At 38.7% G+C, this 17003-nt stretch overlaps 1 protein-coding gene and 1 pseudogene across 1 annotated transcript; one reads left to right on the forward strand and one right to left on the reverse strand.

Annotated features, from left to right (window-relative positions):
- Nucleotides 1–7859: 7859 nt before the first annotated feature.
- On the reverse strand, nucleotides 7860–7978 carry LOC149130801 (5S ribosomal RNA; annotated as a pseudogene).
- Nucleotides 7979–8797: 819 nt separating this feature from the next.
- On the forward strand, nucleotides 8798–14573 carry LOC128250994 (uncharacterized). The gene is made up of 2 exons (XM_052977232.2): nucleotides 8798–9843; nucleotides 13325–14573. Exons 1-2 carry the CDS (start codon nucleotides 8932–8934, stop codon nucleotides 14423–14425), a joined length of 2013 nt encoding a protein of 670 aa, XP_052833192.2. The 5' UTR covers nucleotides 8798–8931; the 3' UTR covers nucleotides 14426–14573.
- The last annotated feature ends 2430 nt before the right edge of the window (nucleotides 14574–17003 follow it).

Raw genomic sequence — 17003 nt, forward strand, 5'->3', positions numbered from 1 at the left:
GATCGTTGCCAGTGCCCCTGGACTGGTTCTTGTGCGGGTGGCACATGAGATGCACCATTTTGAGCGTGGCCATTGCCAGTACCGTCTGACTGGCTCCCGTAGGATTTTCGAGCGAGATCGTTGCCAGTGCCCCTGGACTGGCTTGTGCAGGTGGCACATAAAAGACACCATTTCGAGCGTGGCCGTTTTCGTGCGGGTGACACGTAAAAGCACCCACTACACTCTCTGAGTGGTTGGCGTTAGGAAGGGCATCCAGCTGTAGAAACTCTGCCAAATTAGACTGGAGCCTGGTGTTGCCATCCGGTTTCACCAGTCCTCAGTCAAATCGTCCAACCCATGCTAGCATGGAAAGCGGACGTTAAACGATGATGATGATGATGATGATGATCACCATAATATGGTCTCTCACCTGTATGAATGCATCAGTGTCTAAAGAGCTTACCTCTTTGAAAGAGAATGATTCACAACAGATATCACATGATATGGTTTCTCGCCTGTACAAAGGTGGGCTGAAAAGTTCATATGCTGACTATGAAGGAATCCTGCTAGAGCTGTGAAATCTTTTGTGCATTAATTTCAACTCCCCTTATCAATAATGGCATTGCTTCCTTCCAGATAAACTGACAATTCACAGTTCTAAGAAGACTTCAAAAGTAACTAGTCGCGGCTTCTCTTAAAAATGGACAAAATTTGACAGTGTGGTATTATGAAGTACCAACTGACAAGAGCTTGGGTCTGCGGGCTGCCACCCTGGATGGAGCCCAAGTGGATAGGGGACACTTTCCTCCAGGGTCTGGGTGGCAGAGGACCCAAACTATTAAATGTGAAGTTATTGCCGACGGCTGATTAGGTTGAGTCAAAAGCTGTTTTGACCTTGTGGACGCAATCAGCCACAAAAGATCTGGTGTTTCCAGATTTTTTTAAGGATGGCCAGAAACAGGTATCTGGTGATACTTGAGGGCCCGAAGTGTCACCTGTACCTGGAACCAGGCCATATTTAAAAAAAACTATCTCCAGGATCAGAGCAAGGTCCTGGAACAGTTGGTGACAAAGGAATCTACCTCTCTCCAGTCGGAATGGGGGATAGAAACAGTCGCGGTGGAAACCTCCTCAAAAAAAAAAGGGCTGTAAGAGGAAGAAGGTTGGCAACAATGGAGGCCCACCGAAGGCCGTGGGAGGGAGGGAAGATCTTCCGGATAAAACAATAGAACTCTACCCTCTCATAGCACAAGGGAAGAAAAAGAAAAAATGGATCTTTGCCGGCGGTTAGTGGTACACTGCTGGCATGTCCTGAAATCCCATTGGTGGGAATTGTGCCACCGACGGAGGAAACTATGACCATTCCCATGGAGTTGGAGTTGGAATATGTGGTCTTCTTTCACAAGAGAGGGGCTGTAAGAACTTCATTAAGAAGTTGGAAAGAAAATGCTGAAGGAAAGGGCTTCTGGACTGCATGGAGGCCCCTGATTGGCCTACGCAGGTAGCTGCGGAGGTCATATAGGAAAATGATCTATGCAGAATTTTGGACTCATTCCCCAAGGACACAAATAGATTTGCCCTAAAGTGCAACATAACACCATCAAGGTGCTTCAAGGAGGCAAGTAGCCTAGTCGGGAGGAGGAGTAGGAGCTTTGGTGCCTCGAGTTGAAACTAGATTGGACAAAAGCGCCTCATTTTTGTGAGGACATTGTGTCCATGGTTGAATAATTGTAAGAGATTCAATATCTCATTTTGTGTTTATTTGTATAATTTGTGTTTTTGTCCAGCCCACAGCTACTTCTTTTCAAGGCTCCTGTAGCCAATTTTTATGAAACAAAGTACCTACATCAAAAAGGGTTTAGTCCCCCCCCCCCCAAAGGGCATTCATGGTTAAGAAATGGCTGCTATATTAGGAAATGACACTCCAGCTTTATCAACAGTGCAAAAGTGGGCAGCTGAATCTAGGAAGAAAAGGGAGAGTCTTGAAGATGACCCATGTTCTGGCTGTCCTGCAATTACCACTATCAAGGAGAGTACTGAACTAATTCACTACATGGTGATGGATAACAGGTGAACGACTAAAAAATCAGATAGCCAGTGCTATTAGCATATCCCATGAGAGAGTTAAGAATATTCTGCAAAAATGAACTTGGGCATAATGACAGTTTTTGCACAGTGGGTGCCACATCTGGCACCTGATCAAAAGTTCACCAGGCTGATCACATCATGGGAAAATCTGACATTTGTTTAAATCAGATCCAGGTGGTTTTCTTGAACATTTCTTAACCCAGAATGAGTGGTTCAGAGCCAAAGACAAAGAAACAGTCCATGCAGTGTGAACATCCCTCCTCATCTACTCCAAAGAAGGCCTTGATCATTTCATCTGCAGGGAAGTTGACAGCTACAGTTTTTTGGGATACAAAAAGAATTGTGTTTATTGACTGTCCTCAAAATGGTCACACCATCAATGGAGAGAACTATGCCAACTTGCTGAGACAGTTATGGAAGGCTATCAGAACCAAACACCAAGGAAAACTGATAGGTGTCTTGTTTCATCAGGAGAATACTCTAGTGCACAAGTCCTTGGTTTCAGTGGCTGCTGTGAATGACTATGGCTTTGAACTGGATGATGCCCCTCCATATTCTCCTGATTTGACTCCATCTGTTACCCAATATGGCAAAAACACTTGGCTGGGAACAAATATTGCAGTAATGATGATGTCACATCTGCTGTCAATGACTTTTTTTGACCAACAACTTCTCTACCAATGGGATCCAAACACAGCAACACTGATGGAAGAAGTGTGTGAAAAATAAACCTCATTTGGTCACAATCCATGAGAGTATCTTGGCCAGCCTAGCTGAACCTCATATGAATATGTCAGTGAGTGGTTAAATTACTGATGTGGGAGAATAGCTTGTTACTGAGATCATGTTGGTATGGTCTTTTTGCCTCTCAGTTTAAGTGTCTCATCAGCAAAATCAATATTTTTAGATTGTGATTTATGCTTAATCTTGTTCTCACATAATTCATTTTCCATACTTTCTTTTCTCAACAAAATATGTTTGTCTTTCTTTGCATATTTCTATACTTTCACAGTTTAGAGTAAATACTTCACAGTAATTCTACCATAAGTTTATATCAGCAAAGTCATTTCTATTCTGTATAGCATCACATCAGTCTTTAGGAAATACATATTGGTGGTTCAGTTGAAGGGGAAAACCTCCTTCACATTAATGCCATTTGAAAGTCTGAAACAATAGAAAAAAAAAATAAAATAAAAAATAGGTACTTCAAAAATAGATTCAATAGTAGACATGCAATATTTTTATATTGGTAAACTATACATTTAAACATTTACCTAAACAATGGAACTTTACCTTTTAATTTATTATTTCACCTTGGCTAGACATGTGTTTGTGGAATATTGGAAATAAACGGCAACATCTGTACGATAGTGTCGCTTACAACTATCACATGATGTCAAAACAAGGACACACACAATCAAAATGCATGTGTATCATGGCCTATTTTCAGTTTCTGTCCACCAGACACTACTTATAAGCTTTGGTTGGCCTGCGGGTATTGTAGAAGACACCAAAAGTTCTACACAGGAGATTGAACCTAAAAGCATATGGTTGGGAGAAAAACCTCTTAACCACACCACCATGCCCATGCATGTGTGTGTGTGTGTGTGTGTATATATATATATATATATATATATATATACACATACACACACACATTATATATAAATATATATATATATATATATATATAAGTCAGGAGGTATGAGAGGTGAATATACATTTAACTAAGTGACTTCCAGAGGATTACAGCTGTGTTTTGCAACATTTTCATGTAGTATTAATTTCAGTGTGCAAGAAACAATGTAAACAAGTTGGCTTTAATATGAATTCTCTTGCCACTAACCCTGACAAGTGTGCACAGTAAAAAAAAATCTGATGAAAAAGCAATCAAGAATTTGCAAACGATATTGTCTACCCCTTGTATGGTTTGATATGTTTGTTCATATCCTACAGGTGCTTGTTTCCCGTTTCAGTTTTATTTTTTAGTATAACATATTTTTAAATGGATGAATCTTTCTAATTTTTTGCATACACCATTGATTTTGTATATATGTTCCATTTTCATAATTTTTTAGATTGCATTTCATTTTCTTGGAGAGGCTAGCATGCGTACGCACATACCCACTTGCACAATGTCTATATTTATGTATGTACGGGTATATGAAAGATAATGTGTGTGTGCAAGCATTTCAGCTTTATGTATTTGTATTCACACACACAATTTGTTATTGTTGGCACTCCATCGCTTACGACGCTCGTGAAATTAACGTGCAAGTGGCTGAGCACTCCACAGACACGTGAACCCCTAACGTAGTTCTCGGGTATATTCAGCGTGACACAGTGTGACAAGGCTCACCCTTTGAATTACAGGCACAACAGAAACAGGAAGTAAGAGTGAGAGAAAGTTGTGGTGGAAGAGTACAGCAGGGTTCGCCACCAACCCCTGCTGGAGCCTAGTGGAACTTTAGGTGTTTTCGCTCAATAAACACTTACAACGCCCGGTCTGGGAATCGAAACCGCGAGTCCGCTGTCCTAACCACTAGGCCATTGCGCCTCCACACACACACACACACACACACACAATAAAAATAGTAGGTAATCTTCAAGTTTAGGGGGATAAAAAAATAAATAAAAATATTCAAGGGAAGTAACTGAACGTCTTACCAGTATTCTCCGTACATCTCTGTTTATAAATAAATCACACACGTGATTTGATTGACGTTAGGGTTAGGGTGTGATTTATTTATAAACAGCTAGAAGAAAACGGATAATACTGGTAAGACGTTCAGTTACTTCCCTTGAATATTTTTATTTATTTTTTTTATCCTCCTAAACTTGAAGATTACCACAAAACACATAATTAGGGAAATAAAAATACAAAAGAAATCGAGCAAGGAAGAAAAAATTAAAGAAAAACCGAATGAAATCATGAAAATGATAAAATGAGGCGCAATACCCACCAAGTCGAATGGTTACATTTAGACATTATTTTGGACAGTTTTTCCTTTTTTAAAAAAGAAGTTGACATCATTTTCGTATATTGTATATACTCCTCCTTTAACAACTCACTGTATTCAATTGCGGGTGGTAGGCCATCAAATAAATTTGCGGGTGGTATAGGCCATCAAATCAAGTTGCGGGTGGTTGGCCATCAAATAAAGTTGCGGGTGGTAGGCCGTCAAATCAAGTTGCGGGTGGTAGGCCATCAAATAAACCTTGATTATGATTCCTGAACGCATCCTACCTATCGATATTCAACAGTACACATTTTCCTTCCCCTTTGTAACCCTCCTTGGGCAGTTTCACCCTAACTAATCCTTTCCACTGAGAAATTCTCTTTTAGATATCTACATTCTTTTGGTAGTAGCCTATGAAAGCCTCGTTTCTAGAATTGTGCTGTACATTCTAGTGGAGGCGCAATGGCCCAGTGGTTAGGACAGCGGACTCGCGGTTTCGATTCCCAGACTGGGCGTTGTGAGTGTTTATTGAGCGAAAACACCTAAAGTTCCACGAGGCTCCGGCAGGGGATGGTGGAGAACCCTGCTGTATTCTTCCATCACAACTTTCTCTCACTCTTACTTCCTGTTTCTGTTGTACCTGTGTTTCAAAGGGTCAGCCTTGTCACACTCTGTGTCACGCTGAACCTCCCCGAGAACTACGTTAAGGGTACACGTGTCTGTGGAGTGCTCAGCCACTTGCACGTTAATTTCACGAGCAGGCTGTTCCGTTGATTGGATCAACTGGAACCCTCGACGTCGTAAGCGACGGAGTGCCAACAACAACAGCTGTACATTCTCTTTCACCTATTCTCTCTCTCTCTCTCTCGGTTTCGTCTCTACTGTATTTTTATATAAGCTTAAAGCTTATGGAGATCACCGTGCAATGACTGAGGAAAATAGTCTAATAAAGGGGCAAAAAAGCCCTCAACAGAAAAAAAAAGGCGTTCCTATCCTGAGTGAGAGGTGAAGGTAGAGGAGTTAAATGGCAAACAGAGCGTGGTACGAATGAGAAAGGAAGGGGGTGATAGATGAATAACGGAGGAAGGAGTTAAAAGGCCGATAAAAGGCGTTTGAAGTGTGAGTATGTGCGCGTACGTTGGAAATGGAGGGTAATGTACAACGCTGAAAATGTGTATGTATGTATGTATGTGTGTATGTAAAAGAGTGGTATGTTTGCGTGCGCGTTCAATGGAAATGGGAGGGTAATGTTCAACGCTGAAAATGTGTATGTATGCATGTATGTGTGTATGTAAAAGAGTCGTATGTTTGCGTGCGCGTTCAATGGAAATGGGAGGGTAATGTTCAACGCTGAAAATGTGTATGTATGCATGTATGTGTGTATGTAAAAGAGTCGTATGTTTGCGTGCGCGTTCAATGGAAATGGGAGAGTAATGTTCAACGCTGAAAATGTGTATGTGTGTATGTATGTGTGTGTACAAGAGAACTGTGAAAGTTTAACATATAAATGTTCTTTAGAAGCCTAGTACTTATTCTATCGGTCTCTTTTGCCGAACCGTTAAGTTACGGGGACGTAAACACACCAGCATTGTCAAGCGATGTTGGGGGAACAAACGCAGACACACAAACATACACACACACACACACACACACACACATATATATATATATATATATATATATATATATACGACGGGCTTCTTTCAGTTTCCGTCTACCAAATCCACTCATAAGGCTTTGGTCGGCCCGAGGCTATAGTAGAAGACACTTGCCCAAGGTGCCACGCAGTGGGACTGAAGCCGGAACCATGTGGTTGGTAAGGAAGCTACTTACCACACAGCCACACTTACGTCTGTATAGTAAAGAAAATATATATACAAAAAAAGATAATCCAGAATCGTTGCCCGGTACCGGATCGATCCCAAAATCTAATCTCCCCTCTATGTTGGCCCGCATGGGTAATAAAAAAACAGATCCCAAAATCTAATCAGTTCGTGCCAGTTTGAAAAAAAAGGGGCATTTTTGAAGGAGAGGGGCGAAACTGCATTAGGCCCCTTTTTACCAATGTTGTTATGTGTCTTCATTTCGTTACAATTACAAGTGTATCCATTGGGGTAAATATAACTATTTTCACACATCAGACGATGAAAATATTCGGTCCCAAACGGAAAAAGGAAGCAATCAAGACTGGAAAAGATTAAGAATTTAGTTAAGAGGCAAAACTTAGAACTGTTCTTTATCAACTTACCGTTCTCAGGTGTAAATAGGGAATCAGTGCGTTCTTGATTACGAAATGACGAAAGTAATGATCGCGTTGTAAGGTTTACGGTTTATAACCGATTTTGGAGCCGTTTTAAGCCACATCACGAATTCTCTGATCGCAATGAAGAAATGACGCCGATGTTCTGTGTTCAGCCACTGTTTCGATGCGGAAACTTACCTATTTGACCAAATAAGTCTAAACAAGAGAAATATATAAACTTAATTTACAAGATTGTAAAAACGGCGCCGTAAAAGAAACCATTCGCACCGAAATATATATATTTTATATATAATTTAATTTATATAAGGGCATTACTATACAATAATGCCTCACGCTTAGAGGGACTTCATAAGTCAAAGCTACCAATCCTTACATTATATTATATTTTATATATATATACACATACAGACAAATACATCAATTCGTATACTTTTTTTTTTTAATCAGCAGAAAAGTTTCAAATTTGAATCGAGGGCCGATTGTTTCGTATTCATCCTTCAACTTTTTTATTTCCATAGTTTCAGCTGAAAGCTGCGGCCATGCTGTTGCACCGCCGTTTAGTGTGGGATGCTTACAGCACCTAGGTTTCCCCAAGCGGTCACCCATCTAAGTACTCACTAGGCTCGACGCTGCTTAACTTCGGTGATCGGACGAGAATCGATGTTCTCAGCGTGATATGGCCAATTCGATATTCTTTACGTCGAGGTCAACCTAATTGAGCCAACTTGTGGTTCATGACCCTAGTCACTATGGGAAGATTTTTTTAGCATGGTTATTCCGCTCTTTTGCTTTTTTTTTTTTCCTTTTCTTTTCATCTCGAACTGCTCTGTCGAATATGTCCCTCCCTTTTTAAGACATTAAAATGTGGTTCGGAGGGAATTTGGCTACTACTTCTATCAAGTCGAACGACAACGAATACATCCCATTCGTTGATACATACTAGGTATATCTCTGGGGGAAGGGATTTTCTTTTCCTCTCGTGGTTTGTTTGACGCAAAGTTGATAATCAAGTGTGTTTGTTGACTGTATAAAAATTATGTGAGGAACTTCTAACGGCTTTCACCGGTATGATGCAGACGAGGGGAAAAAACTTGTCGATTACACGGGCACCTGTTATGTTTCTAATTAACTGAGTTAAACTAATTAAATCATTTATTTAGAACTGCATGAGATTTAAAGCAATGGACTAAACCATAAAAGATTTTATTTACGGAGATTTGTCAGTTTTTGTAGAATTTTTTGTGAGTTGATATCGGAGGGAATTTGGCTACTACTTCTATCAAGTCGAACGACATCGAATGCATCCCATTCGTTGATACATACTAGGTATATCTCTGGGGGAAGGGATTTTCTTTTCTTTTCCTATCGTGGTTTGTTTGACGCAAAGTTGATATAATCAAGTGTGTTTATTGACTGTATTAAAATTATGTGAGGAACTTCTAACGGCTTTCACCGGTATGATGCAGACGAGGGGGAAAAACTTGTCGATTACACGGGCACCTGTTATGTTTCTAATTAACTGAGTTAAACTAATTAAATCATTTATTTAGAACTGCATGAGATTTAAAGCAATGGACTAAACCATAATAGATTTTATTTACGGAGATTTGTCAGTTTTTGAAGAATTCTTTGTGAGTTGATATGGAGGAAGTTAATGATTTCGACACTTGTATCCCAGCTGTTGACAATAGAGATTCAGTAAGAGAAGAAAACGATGGTGAGAAACAACGTTTATCCAGTGAAGCATTTACTAAACAAATATCATTGCATAGAAATATTACTGATTATCGTTGTGAGACTTGTGCGAAAAGATTTTCTTCGGAACACGAAGTCTTCGCTCACAAACAAATACACAACAGAGAAAAATCGTATCACTGTGAAATATGTGGAAATTCATTTAATAATAATTCTCATCTTGTCATTCATGTACGAAGTCACACCGGAGAGAAACCGTTTCACTGTGAAATTTGTGGAAAATATTTTGTCAATAATAGTAATTTGAACCGACATAAAAGACTACACAACGGAGAAAACTCCTGTCATTGCGAAATTTGTGGGAAATCTTTTGAAAATAATAGTAATTTAAACAGACACAAAAGAATCCACACTGGAGAGAAACCGTTTCATTGTGAAATATGTGGGAAGAGTTTCTCTCAAAATTCGAATCTCGTTATCCATGTTCGTAGTCACACCGGAGAAAACCCATTTCACTGTGAGATATGTGGGAAATCTTTCGTTGAAAAGTCGAAGCTTACAATCCACATACGTGGTCACACAGGTGAAAAACCGTTCCACTGTGGATTATGCGAGAAATCCTTCTCTGATCATTCCAGCCTTGTTTACCACAAAAGGATACACACTGGAGAAAAACCCTATCATTGTGATATTTGTGGGCAAACTTTTATGATGAACAGTAATTTAACAATACATAAGAGAATTCACACAGGGGAACAACCCTATCGCTGTGAAATCTGTGGAAAATCTTTTATTAATAACTCTCATCTTGTAATTCATATACGTAGCCACACCGGAGAGAAACCTTATCACTGTGATGTTTGTGGTAAATCGTTTAGTAACAATTCTCATCTTGTAGTTCACAAACGGATACATTCTGGAGAAAGACCGTACCATTGTGCCATATGTGGAAGATCATTTATTACGAATTGTCGCTTAAAAAAGCACGAGAACACACATACATTCTAAAGAGAAATATTTTAACTGTGGAACGTGAGGAATCTGTATTTTGTACATTTGAATTGAAAGTCCATCAAGAAGTGAACACTTAAAAACATTTATCTTGGGGGACGAGGGCGGGGAATGGCAGAAATAATTCTCGTTTGATTTTTGTTTGATTTAAATGTTTTCGTTAAGAGAGAAGCGACTTTCATTACAGTATCCGTGAATTAGAAACTTATTGTCAAGGCGCGCCAGGCGAAATGCTTAGCGGTATTTCGTCTGCCTCTACGTTCTGAGTTCAAATTCCGCCGAGGTCAACTTTGCCTTTCATCCTCTCGGGGTCGATTAAATAAGTACCAGTTACGCACTGGGGTCGATGTAATCGACTTAATCCATTTGTCTGTCCTTGTTTGTCCCCTCTATGTTTAGCCCCTTGTGGGCAATAAAGAATAAGAAACGTTAGCACACCGGGCCAAAATGATTACCGATATTTCACCCCTCGTTACGTTCTGAGTTCAAATACCGCCGAGGTCGACTTTGCCTTTCCATCCTTTCGGGATCGATAAGCAATAAGTTTCTTATTTCTTTATTACCCACAAGGGGCTAAACATAGAAGGGACAAACAAGGACAGACAAAGGGATTAAGTCGATTACAGCGACCCTCAGTGCGTAACTGGTGCTTAATTTATTGACCCCCGAAAGGATGAAAGGCAAAGTCGACCTCGGCGGAATTTGAACTCAGAACGCAACGGCAGACGAAATACCGCTAAGCATTTCGCCCGGCGTGCTAACGTTTCTGCCAGCTCGCCGCTTTCCTTTATTTTCTGTCTACCAAAACCCACTCACAAGGGGTTGATCACCCAGGGCTGAAGCAGAAGATAGCCAAGGTGCAATGCAATAAACGTGGCTGGGAAGCAAAACTTTTTAACCACACACATATATAAATTTATACGCACACACATGCAAATTTATTAACGTCTGCTTTTTTGTCAGTTATAATAAAAACAATTTGTCTCTCTGATTTATATTCCTTCAAATTTTGTATACCATGTGTTTTGTTAAACCTTTTCAGACAGTGTTTTGGTCTTGTAGCCAAAAAGAACATGAAATACATCTACTGAAAGACGATCTCTGATTGGTTGTTACACTTCAAAACCAACCATTCACATTTGTCCCATTGGGCTGATGGATCAGCTTGTCTACTCCTGAAAAGGTGGGGGATAGTCAGAGTCACAAAGCTTGAGACAACATAATTTCAAAGGCCACCTTCGACTCCCTCTTCATCCAGTCGGACCAGTTTTCAAGGTGCCACTTACTGTCTACAAGCGCCAAATACTTAGGTGGCTGGGTTGATGCCATTCCTGTGGCTAACGTTGGTGGCCTGCTCAGCTTGGACGAACTTCGTGTCTCCATTACCCTGAGAGTGGGAGCTGACGCCTGCATGGGTTTGAGTTTTCGTTGTGGCAAGCTCCTCGACTCCACGGGCTTTCTTGACGCCTGAATGCTGGTCGCTTCACGCGCCACACAGAGTTAAACCTTATACTCAAGAGGAGCTTGGCCAGGGCAAACATCCCCTCCATCTTGGAACCATCTGGATTGTCCAGATGTGATGGGAAAAGACCTGACGGCCTCACCCTGTGCTCCTGGTCGAAAGGCAGATTCTTTGTCTGGGACGTCACAGTTAGCGACTCTTTTGCTTCTTCTAACATCCTGGATGCTGTGGCCAGGGCGAGATTCACAGCTTCTGGGGCCGAGCGGAACAAAATCCTGAAGTACCGCGATCTGTTGACCAACTACATTTTCCATCGTGTGGCGTTCTAGACGTTTAGACGTTTTCAAAATTATTTCAAAACAAAGTGTTAATTAGCAAAATACTCATTAATCATTTGTATCATTTCTTAAGATAAAATAGATTTTTTTTCCTGTTTATAACAATATTTGTGTATCACTTAAAAGTGAATCTGGTTAACTTCAAACATTCGAGTGGTTTCTAAAAAAAAATCTACGCACTGTTTTCCACCCGTGTAAACGGAGCAATTTGATGTCCGAGATAATAAACAGCACCATAATAGATTATGTGACTAACTCGTTCTGCTAAAAAATAGTTGTTTTGTTGGATGAAAGGGCGATCTTTTCTGTTTATTCTTAATCTTCGTGTTTTTGCAAGATTGAAAAAAAAGTTTCGGAAAGCTAACATTTTAAAATTCTTCGGGAAGCGACACTGTGATAGTTTCTATATTTAACCGTGCGTGTATATTCCTATTTTTGCTCCTGTTCTCTTCTACTTCTCTACTAGAAACGTTTACTTTGGAATTTACTTCTATTGAGAAAAAAAAATCGTGTGCATATTATTTTTAACGAAAGTTTTCTTATGACGGCTTCTCTTTACTGTCTAGAAATCTACGGATGCACATACGCACATAATAGAGAAAAATGAAACAAATATGGACGACTTGCTCCGAAACACCACCGAGTGGGGAACGCTTCTCAAAAATAACCTGCAGCTGTTTCCTTCAAAATTCCTACATGCTCGAAATGTACATACATCAAGGTATATTTGTAGAAAATTTCACGAAAAAATATTAATTTTCCTGGAAGTTAAGAAGAATTTAAGTGGACTCTGTTGGAATTTCCGAAAATTGTCCTCCACCTCCATTCCAAAACACTTTCACCGGAAATTTATGTATATTCGGATTCTACATAGTAAATACTATATGCATAGAAAATTTCATTAAAAAATATTCATTTTTCTGAAAGTTATGACCTCCCAAAGTCTGGGGGGGGGGGGGTAAACCCTGTAGTTATGCCATACATTTTATGTCACTTCTAATCCACCTGCGTTTTTTTATGTTTCTGAACAAGATCGTCGCTTTCCGTAACCCTAACCCTAAAACCCTTTTACGGAAACATAAACAAACGCACGTGGATTAGAAATGACGTAAAATGTAATCCAAACGAAAGATCGTTTAATTTATAATAGATTGGATACAATTCGGTATTGTTTCTGACTGTATTATATTATGTAAGGGATTTTTCATTGGTGTCACCGGTATGAGTTAGACGCGGAGGAAAACTTGTCGATGTCACCGGGAACTTGTTATGTTTCTAATTAAATCATTTAATTAGAACCGCACGATTTCCAAGACGAGGAGCTGAACCATAATAGATTGTATTTACGGAATTTTGCCAGTTTTTGAAGAATCCTTCGAGAGTTGATATGGAAGACGTTAATGACTTCGAGACTTGTAACCCAGCTGTTAACAATAGGGATTCAGTAAGAGAAGAAGACAATGGTAAGAAACAAGGTTTATCCAGTGAAACATCATCCCACAGAAATATCACTGATCATCGTTGTGAGATTTGTGGGAAAAAATATTCTTCCGAACACGAAGTTTTCGCTCACAAACAAATACACAACAGGAAAAAATCGTTTCAGTGTGAGACTTGCGGAAAGTCTTTTAATAATAATTCAAAACTTATTATTCACGTACGAAGTCATACTGGAGTGAAACCATATCACTGTGAAATATGTGGAAAATCATTTTTCATTAAAAGTTATTTAACAGCACATAAGATTATACACACGGGTAAAAAACCTTTTCATTGTGAAATATGTGGGAAATGTTTTATCTCTAGCAGTTGTTTGACCAGGCATAAAAGAATCCATACTGGAGAAAAGCCGTTTCGTTGTGAAGTATGTGGGAAGAGTTTTACACAGAATTCCCATCTTGTAGTTCACAAGACAACACATACAGAAGAAAAACCTTATCCCTGTGAAATATGTGGGAAATGTTTTGTTAACAGTAGTAATTTGAAAACACACATGAAGATACACAACAGAGGAAATCCGTTTCAGTGTGATGTATGTGGTAAGTCTTTTCACGATAAGAGTAATTTAACAACACATAAAAGAATACACAGTGGAGAGAAACCGTTTCCCTGCGAGATATGTGGTAAAGCTTTTACTCAGAATTCCCATCTTGCAATCCATAAGCGGAGCCATACTGGAGAAAAGCCCTTCTACTGTGAAATATGTGCGAAATCCTTTATCTCTAACAGTGATTTAACAAAACACCAAAGGTTACATGCTGGAGTAAAACCCTATCGCTGTGAATTGTGTGGGAAATGTTTTCGTGATAATAGTAATTTAACAACTCATAAAAGAATTCACACGGGAGAGAACTTACATTACTGTGAATTTTGTGGGAAAACCTTTATTAATAATTCAAAACTTGTTGTCCATATACGAAGTCACACTGGAGAGAAACCTTATCACTGTGATATATGTGGCAAGTCCTTTTTGGCCAGTAGTTATATAACAGCACATAAAATAATACATACTGGAGGCAAACCTTTCTACTGTCAAGTATGTGGAAAATCTTTTGCATATAATAGTAATTTAACAAGGCACAAACAAATGCACGTTGGAGGGAATCTGTTTTTCAACTGTGAAACATGAGAACTGTTTCTTTCGCAAATCTGTTGTGAGACCCATTTTTGTTCCAACATTTTATGTTCAACTAGCCATAAATAGGTTCCACGTTAATCTTTGGTCGTTTGACCTATCATGTGAGTTAGGAACATTTGGTTGAGTATTGCACGAGATAAGGATCTTGGACCCAATCATGTTGCATGTAATACATCCTCAAACAACTTGAATCATCACTAGAACCTACCTTCTGCTTATAAATAGTTTTGTCAAATCATTTATGGGCAGTGATGTGAGAGATTTTCCAGGAGCATGCATCATGATATTTTCCTGCTGTTTATAACTAAGCACTTATAACCAACGACAGCCAGAGTTGAATTATCCAAATGACAGATGAACTATACAACCAACAGAATATATGGTGTGTTATTTGGTCCATTGTATAATTTAGCAGAGGAATTAAGCCTTGCTGTTTGTTTCTTGTATTATTTCCATGAGTTGACATGCCGCACATTTATATAGTTGTTGTGGATCATGCAGGCATGGCGTGGATTCGATCCTCGATCGCCAAATTTCACTTAACAGTTCAACAGCACTTTTCTCACGGTAAAACAATAATTTTTCTGTGAGTGACAACAATTACATTTGCCAGATGCCTTCACTAAGCAGAATAATGTCTTTGCCACTTGACCCTTCTAACCTCTTCCAGGCCACCAAAATCTAGAAATAGAGATAACAGACCACCAACAAAATCTATTGTTCTCAATAATATGTCTGTCCTTCTGGCTGGTTTTGGATAGTTATAAAAACAAGAACTCTGTAAGCCAAAGTCAATTGGTGAGAACCGAGTCTGGCTGACCGGCTGAACAAAACGCCGTCTCTGAAGGAAAAGGTACAAAGGGACAACTATGGTAACTCACCAACAAAGCAGTTGTTTCGTCCCATCACTCTCACTAACTCAATTTCTTTTCTCTGTAACATTACCATATCTCTCTATATACCACTATGAGATCATGTATACACACACACTGGCCGAAATTAACTCTTTTTTACCTCGCATGCTTTTCCATTTATTAATTATACATACCAACCCATTGTGGTTTTGGATATATACAAAGTAACAGTAAATAAATATTTCTTTACAACCTCAATTACTGTTCTTCTTCCATTTTGCACGCTGATAACCAACATCTTGTGGATGTGGTAAGGAATCAGAGAATTGTGTGAGGCAGTGTCTTGTGCTTTGGGTAGAATCAGGATGTCATGGGTTTGTAGCTTGACTTTTACTGTCCTAACTGCCTGGTGGCAAAAAGTAAAAACAAAACGTATGGTTGGAGTGATTCCAGCTGAAACTGGTTTGGATCTTCTGTGGCACAAAATTCCCTTTTTAGGTATTTAAGTAAGCAACTTATATCCATTACATTTGTGGTCTGCCCTTGGGCAGACAGCTGCGACATAAGCCATGTCTTTCAATTTGAACTTCTTGAAAATCAGTGTAAACTGTGAAACCGGTTAAAGCTTTAAATATGATAATAAAAAATATTTGAACTATTCTCAGCGCATTTGCAACTTCAATTTTTCCTATATTACTACCCGTGTGGAATAAAATAACTTTGTTGTCTGTGCCCATATACGCATATGTATATACATATATATGTAAGTATGTACATATATGTATGTATGTATATATGCATATATATATATATATGTATGTATTTATGTTTATACATATGCATATGTCTAACTCTTGCCCGCATGAACAACAGACACGAAATGATGATGATAATATGCATATATATATATATTAGTTAATAAATCATATGGCATATGATGGGTTGAAACAATTATAGAGATTAATAAACATTCTCATATCCTCCATCTTCTGTCTGTCTCATTATTTAAACATTATATATATATATATATGTGTGTGTGTGTAAATATATACATATGTTTATGAATGTGTGATCGTATTAGTGTGAAACAGTGGACTAAGCACAGCAAATTTTTTCACCATGAACGGTTTGTATTTTTAAACCGAATGTAGTTTTTCTGATGTTATATTTATTTTTCCTGAAGATGTGTAAAGAAATTTTGATTTATTAAGTCGCTTAATGAGTTCTTTATACTGAAATATATATTGAAGAAGATAAATATGTTCATTTGAATATATACGTTTTTGCGGCATAACTCCTTTATTATTATTAATATAACCAAAAGGATCAATTCTTGAAGAGTCTGCATACCTTCACTCGTTTTTTTCTGCTATTTTGGTGATGATTTTTTGAGTTAGCTTACCAATTATTTTTGTTGGTAGTTAATTTATAATATTGTTGGTTTTTGGTGTCGCGTGGCCAAAAATTACCGTGAATTTTTTTAGAGACACTTTCAAATTTATCAGAATATTGGGCTGAAGATTCGGAATAGAGTAATTTCATTCTCTTAACCATGAAACGTTTGTATCCAATTAACTAAAGGCAGTTTTGTTTTGTTTGTGCTTTTCCCTCCGGTTTTTTGTTCTATGTGTGCCATAAATATCGCCATCCGTTTAGAGAAAAATTTGTAGTTTAGAATCAGTAGTTCTTTGACTGCTATTTCTAAATTTTCAGTA

This window comes from Octopus bimaculoides, chromosome 27, assembly GCF_046866305.1.
Source record: "Octopus bimaculoides isolate indiv1 chromosome 27, ASM4686630v1, whole genome shotgun sequence".
NCBI lineage: Eukaryota > Metazoa > Mollusca > Cephalopoda > Octopoda > Octopodidae > Octopus > Octopus bimaculoides.

What these genes read in the sequence shown, in the direction of transcription:
- LOC128250994 (XM_052977232.2), top strand. Translation starts at nt 8,932, where the DNA reads ATGGAGGAAGTTAATGATTTCGACACTTGTATCCCAGCTGTTGACAAT. An exon ending in AGAAACCTTATCACTGTGAT is followed by an intron (nt 9,844 to 13,324) that starts GTTTGTGGTAAA and finishes CATCGTTGTGAG; the next exon opens with ATTTGTGGGAAAAAATATTC.